General features: G+C 34.9%; 1 protein-coding gene across 6 annotated transcripts in view; it reads right to left on the bottom strand.

Moving 5' to 3' along the window:
• The window catches only part of Mms22l (MMS22 like, DNA repair protein), a 105,710-nt gene continuing 98,283 nt past the window's right edge, over positions 1-7,427 (bottom strand). For 3 of the 6 annotated variants that reach the window (XM_048353796.1, XM_048353795.1, XM_048353797.1), the window contains 3 exons: positions 4,797-4,893; positions 2,966-3,133; positions 1-1,242 (listed from right to left, as the gene is read on the bottom strand). In XM_048353796.1, the coding sequence (XP_048209753.1) occupies positions 1,161-1,242; positions 2,966-3,133; positions 4,797-4,893 (347 nt within the window). In that variant the 3' untranslated portion in view covers positions 1-1,160. The remainder of the gene's footprint in view (positions 1,243-2,965; positions 3,134-4,796; positions 4,894-7,427) is intronic. The other 3 variants (XM_048353799.1, XM_048353801.1, XM_048353800.1) reach the window with 3 other exon arrangements.

Here is a 7,427-nt window from a genome sequence, read left to right as displayed (position 1 = left end):
GTGGAACTATATGATAAAGACTACAATCTCAAGAAGGAAACAAATCATTTCAAAGTTTAAATAGCACACCTAAGAAAACACTTTCATCATTCATCTAAGATCTATCATCAAACAAGAAACAAAAGTGAGAGGTATTCTTTACTTTTACCATGTAAGAATATAGAAATCATGTCTATGTACCTCTCAACAGAATACAGGCCAACATTTTCACATGGAGTATACTGACTGCTAAGGCTTACTCTTGTGTTTTCTCTATTAAAAAAAAAAACAACAAAATAAAACAGGCTCAGAAAGGTTAACTAATCTCAAGATAAAACAAAGCTGGGCTTGGGACCCCTGTGGGTTCCCAAAACTAGGACCAGAACTCTTTCTACCAAAAATACTCACCATTTTTTTTTTTAAAAAGGTCAAGTCCCAATTGGCAAAATATACAACCAGAAACTGAGTTAAAATGCTGAGAAACTAGCTGACAAAAACAGGTTCTGGTAAACATTTAAGATGTTAAATATGAGAGAAAAAGACAGATCACCTGACTTCTTAGACTTCATTAGTAGTAATATTAAGATATTTCTAGTATACTACTTATTCTGTTTCCTTAAAGGCTCTGTATTTTTTCCTATTGGTGTATCTCTAGTATTAATAACTACAAGACAAAGTATGAGTCAACAAAAGACCTGGAACTTCATAAAACCTAAGCATAAGTGCAGATGGTATAAGTTAAAATATTTAAAATATATGACAGGTATAATCTGATAGTTAGATTAAGTCTAATTCCTGACAGTGAAGTGCATTTGCAAGGATTTTTTAAAACTCATCAACTTGCCTTATATACAGTACAACAAAGAAAAACAAATAATAGTCCCATCTCCTTGATAGATCTCTGCTTGAAAGACATACATAGCAAACACTCAGTGAGGAGTCTTTAATTGAATTAAAAATGTTTTCAACAACACACAGTTTTACAAAGTCCCAAAGATTCTATTACAGTTACTAATTAACATTCATTATCTTATTTACAAATGTTGTACTTACAGGTACATAAGGAAAATAATCCTAGAAATTATTTTAATAGAACATTAAGCAATTAGATAAAAGGAGTCTGAGTGGTGCAAAGTGGCTTGAGACAGGGATAATCAATAGACAGAATGAATCAGAACAGATTACGTATTTTCACTCTCCAGCCTCTGCTTCTCATCTTGTCCCACCTGTCCTAGGTGAGATAGAAGTTTGCTATATGCTTCCCTGTTAAAGAAAAAAAGAAAAGAGAGCACACATTCTTGTCACTTCCATTTTTTACTTATTTGTTTACTAATTAAGACTGCTTTGTTATTCATAAATTCATCTACCTAGCTGAAAATGTAGCAAAGATTTAGAAAAATAATGCTTTACATATATGAGCAAAGTTAGATGTTGATTTGCTGTTTTTAAGTTATGCTCAGAGATAATGAAATATGTTCGTGAAACACTGCTTAGGGATGATAATGATATAATTATAATAGGAAGACTCAGGTCACAGTCTTAAGTTTGTACACACAAGTTTTAAGCCAGAAGACAGATCCACATAATGATACTAGGAAATATGTTATTTTCTTCCTTACCTTAAAAGTAATAAAAATTGAGAATGAAATACTATTTTTCATATTAATTGCTTAGTACTTGGGTTGTCTTAAAAAAGTATTATACCTGTTATTTCATTAGTCTCAACAAAGACTTATGCTATTCAGACCTTCAAAAACAATCCATTTGCAAACATGCCTCATTAAATTGGTACATTAACAGCCATTCGTCTCAACACCACACTGTGTTAAGAACTTCCACGCAGTCTCTCCAATTTTTTTCACTTTAGAAGCCAAGTATTAGAGAGGTATTTGCATTATTGTTTTATGCCATGACAGTAAACATTATTTCTTCAAAGCTATGATTTGAACTAGTCTTCTCTCTCCAAAAATCTGTAAGAGGCTAGACACGTTACTATGTAAGAGAGATGTTCCATCATGAATCAGAAGAATTAAATAAGTGTGATCCCTGCTCTCCCCTTATATTTTACAGTTATTGTGCTGAAAAGGTGGATTCCATTAATGGATGCCATTAGTAAGCTAACGTTACAATAGTAGAGTCATGCCTCTAAGCAAAATCTGACATTGTATGGTCAATTTTTTCAACTGAAATTTGGAGCATTTATATTTAAGATGTGTATAGACAGATACACAGGTTAAAGCATTAGGCTAACAAACATTATTCCATATAAATTCTACTATCAACACTGACTTCTCTAAAATAATCCTTTTAGGAACTATATGAGTTACTTTACAATGCTGAATTTTCAAAATAGTCATCATGATTTTGGGCTGGGCTATAAGCCTATAAGAAAACAAAAATTCAGGATGGGACCCTGCTCAAGTGATAGGGCATCAGACTAGCAAGCTTTATTACCTATTTTTGTCCAAAATCCATATTATCTAATTGGGTCACTTATTTGCTGGATACACATGTGTTTACTCAAAAATCAGTCAGGCTAGAGGCACCACTCAAATGGTAGAGAGCTTCTCTACCAAATGAAAGGCTCTGAATTTAAATCCCAGTATATCAAACAATATATTATTTTTTTAAAATGAAGCAATCCTTGATTTTTTAAAAATTGCGACTACGCAATTTATAAGACTCTAGACACTTGAGGCACACTTCTTAATGAAGATCAAAAAGCATGTGTTGATAAACAGCAGCACTAGGTAATCCAAAAAATTTCTAAGGGAACACTTTAACAGGAATAACATGGAAATGGATATACAAATTTGGCTGAAGCTTGTTGTAAAGCCAATTGATAGTAATTGGACTTTCAAAACCTTTTAAGTAAAAAAATAAATCATACCCCAAACTTTTGAAAATAGTAAAACAATCCATTTTTTTATAAAATGAAATACAGACTTGGTAATCTTTGTCCAAATAATTACATTATCAAGCATACCTTTGTGCAATATTCTTGCCAAGGCCCCACTTGAGTTCTGAATCCTTCAGAGACTGAGTGAGGGCAGGAATCAGGTGGATGACAACCTTCTGGTTCAGCGCTGCTGCTGTCTCTAAAATATTATAGACTTGATATGAGTATGTCATGCCATACTCCTGGATGAACTGCCTGAAAGCGAAGCAGGCAATTAGCATCTGGTACAACTGTATGGTTCAGTATCTACACTGTGTCAGCTATACCTGAATGCAGGAAAGATCATTTTATGTAAGATATCATAAAAACAAACAAACAAAAAAACCATGAAATATGAAGACTACTGGTGACACGCTAGTCTTAAAATTTATGATCCTCCTGTCAGCTTTCCAAGTGCTGAATAACAGGTATATACCACCACTCAATTCTCTTAACACTTTAAGAGATAACAAATCCCAAACTAATACCTCAGTGATGGGGGCAAAAAGGAAGATTTGTAATTCCAGGAGAGAAAAACAAAGTGGGGGGGGGAGGGGGAAGGTGATCCTAGCTGTTTCTACATAAAAATCAGGGGGTAAAGAGTGTAAAAGATACCAAGGAAGGAGAGGTAGGAGAAGATTCCAGTAGCTCACACGAGTAATTCTAGCTATAGCTACCACAGAGGCTGAGATCTGAGGATCTAGGTCAGTCAAAGCCAGCACAAGCAGTAAAGCCCATGAAACTTTATTTCCAACTAACCAGCAAAAACCCTGAAATAGAGCTGTGTGGCTTAAGTGGGAGAGAGTAGACTTGAGCAAAAAAGCTGAGACAGTGCCCAGGCCTCTGGCCCTAATACCAACACACTACACACACACACACACACACACACACACACACACACACACACACACACTACACACACACACATACACACACACACACACACACACACCACACCCCACCCCAAAGGGAAGAAAGTCAGATTCCCACCACTTTTTATAGCCCATTGTATCTTTATATCAACACTAAATGTACAAGAAAAGTTATTTACATTTATGTTCATTAAATGAATAGAAGACTTTTTAAACAAAAAAGCCTTTACAAATATAAAAAGATACATGTTAACTAAAATTTTCACTGCATCATAAAATAAAATCTATTAATTATTAACCAATAGATTATATTCAATATTTTCTTCCTTTCTGGAGCTTCACAATTTTCATAAATCCACTATTATCAAGTGATCACAATTTAAATAAATTGTCAGTGCCAGGTGAGAACCAATCATATGATTTGAAAAATTTCCCCAAAACTAATGAATCTAAGACCCAACACAGACTTAGAGAAATTGACTCCAAATTAATTACTGTAGTGGTGGCAAGGTAGAGATAAGTGGGGAAAGTTGTAGAAATCTTGAAAAAGAAATAGACAAAAATATTGCCTCAACAGAAAGCATGAGATTCTAAAGAGGGCAAATCAAGACAAGGGAGAAGGGAAAGAACCCATGGACTGCAGGTATCGTTGTGAACCACAGATCCGCACTTCACAAGTTAAACAGAAGGGAGATAGGTGAAGCCACAGGATATAAAGCAAGTCAGAGAGGCAGGGGCAGGTACTGGCCACGGAAACTCCTCCCTTTTCCCGTCCTTCCTTTCCAATCCACAAGAAAATTCGTCAGCTCCCTTATCTTTTCCCTGGCACTTTTACTTTTCAATACAACAACGCAGTGTAACAAAACTACTGCCAAAAATACAATAAATGAAATACTACAAACAAGTAGTAACACATAATGTTTTGGATAATTAGTTATTTAAAAAACATGTTGGCTGTCAAAAGGCTGGCAATCATCTCCCCGCCAGTTGGCTTGTTTTCCAGTTACCTAAACACAGAAGTCAGCTGGGTGGCAGGTTCTCCCTCTGACCCCACTTGGCAGGTTTTTACCATGTATTGCAGGTTCTCTGTGGCCAGCCTTTTAACTAGGAGGAAAAATTATAGCATTACACAGTGTGTCTGACCATCTGCTTCCTCATTCTTAACACTCTTGATTTAGAAAAATATGTTGTTTCCTTGAAGGATGAACATGCTTTTTTTTTGGTTAATTTTCAAAGTGAAATAGTTGCAAGTTTTTGTTTTGTTCTCAAAAATACCTTGAAAGTTTCAAAGTCTATTTTTGAGTCTTAAAACTGAACTAGTAGTATGTGTTAGTAATATTTCTCTGAAAGGGGTCCATATTCAAAAATATTTCCCCATCCTAATCTTGAAAATGAAACAAAAGAAGCCTTAAAGACATAGATTTGCAGATAGGAACACGGATACTTAGAATTCCTCACAACTCCTCACAAATACGTAAGTAGCAAACTAAATACCACCAATACTTCACTTAAAATTGGTGGTGCTATCTTCATTTCAAAAAGTAGCAAATAAGCTGGGCACGACAACACACACCTGCAGTTTCGGCTGAGGCAGGATGACTGAGTTTCAGGGACCAGCCTGGGCTACATGATGAGACCATGACTCAAAAAAACAAAAAACAAAAATATTTGCGCTCTTTAATGTTTATCCAAATTAAAATCGTGAGCTTATGAACAAATATAGTGCAAAAATATTGAGTGGTCCCAGTTGTACATGTGTTATAGGCTTCTCTCCCAAGCCTTGATGTCATTGGGGCATGGGGGCCCCACTTATATGAGAGATAGGGCTTTGTGAAGAATCATTGGCTGGGTCCTTAAAGGGAATGGGGTGGGGGGTTAGGGATGGTAGAGTAGGGGGGAAGGAGGAGACATACTTTCTCTTTTCCTTTCATTGCTTCCACTACCATGAGATGAGCAGCTACTTCCTTCTAAAAGGTCCCTCTTTTACACAGCATAAAGATTTTTTGTGTGTGTGTAACATGTTTTGGTACTTCATTCCCTTTAAGGATGAATAATATTCTGTCATTTGAATTTACTGTATATTATATAATCATTCAAAGTTGATGGACATTTGGGTCTTTCCATTTTGGGGCTACTAAGAATAATGTTGGGTTGGAATGAACATCTACATCATTTTTTTTTTTTTAACTGACAACTTGATTTCCTTAACAGAGCTCAGCTTTTTAAAAAAATCTTTGTTTCCATATAATTTCTGCACTATATAATTCACCCATTTAAGTGTATAATTCACATGCAATTTTATGGATTTTAGTATCTACAGAGTTGTGCAACTATATCACCACAGACCATTTTAGAATATTTTCATTATTTCAAATAGAAACTACTTTATTCCTTGTAAGCAACCACAAACCTATTTCTGTCTCTAAGGAATGGTATTGTTCTTATCCAGCAATTCAGAATGACACATAACTTAAAACTGTGAAGTTGTTACTTATGGTATTCTCCATTTTAATATATCTGCTTAAAAAAAAATTTTTTTTTGTAGTAATGAAGCTTAAATAGGGCCTCAAGCTTGGTAGGCAGGTGCTACATGGTCCACACCCCTAGCCAACATTTAATGTTTTGGGTCTACTTTTTGGATTACTGTAGCTGAAATCATGGAAAGCAAAACTGTGGATAAACAGCCACTGTTGTTTTTTTGCTCTGTGTAAGCAAATTTTGTATTAAACAGTACAAAAGGCTTTTGCTGAGGTTCAAAGTATGCATGAGTTTTCAAGGAGAGAAAAATTTCTATAGCATCTGGGAGCTAGCAGTGGACATTCTCCAGGGATAACTTGATGCTGCAAATAAGTAAGTGTACTACATACAATCATTGCACATTTTTTCTAAGCCTGGGACTTATGAACAGAATAGAACATTTTTAATGTTGAAATAAATACAGACTTTAAAAACATGAGTAAGTTTTTGAGATAAAACAATATTTCAAAGAATGATTGAGCTTCCCACTACCAATCTGGGCACTGTCCTCAGATACTTCAGTGCAGGCAATGTAGTCATTTATCTTAGCAGTTAAAAAAAAAAAAGATAAACAAGTATGTTTACATTAAAATTCCTTCAGGACAGAACTATGTCTCCTATTCAGCATATTCTTAATAAGCTTATTAAAGTATGTTACAGGGGGGATTAAATAAGTCGTATTTCAAAGCCATTACTAGGAGCAAGGCTGGTAAGATAAAAAACAAAAGAACTGGATTCAAAGCATCCTTACAGGTACCCCACAAATAGTTTAGATATCCTAGCAGATCCTGATCAGAAGTATGCTGACCCCCGACAATTGATACTTGACAATTTGTGTTTACTACTGGACTTTGACTGAACAGACATTTTTTGAGAGACTAACAAGCCTAATGAGAGGAAATAAACTATGTGTCTCAAGGAAGAACAACAAAAAACCTAGAAAATTAAAACTAAAATAAGCAGAAATATGTCAGTTTTAATCATTTTATCACACCTAACCTTAGCTATTATTTGGTGTCTGTTCTTTAGCCATGATACATACCAATGGGCAGAAAATAAACACGTTCCATTTGTAACTAGTTATTGATAGAAATGAAGTTTCTTCATTTGTCAACAGAAAA

This window comes from Perognathus longimembris, chromosome 9 (assembly GCF_023159225.1).
Source record: "Perognathus longimembris pacificus isolate PPM17 chromosome 9, ASM2315922v1, whole genome shotgun sequence".
NCBI classification, from domain to species: Eukaryota; Metazoa; Chordata; class Mammalia; order Rodentia; family Heteromyidae; genus Perognathus; species Perognathus longimembris.
The sequence above is the reverse complement of the archived record's forward strand: the minus strand, read 5'-3'. Positions and strand labels throughout refer to the sequence as shown.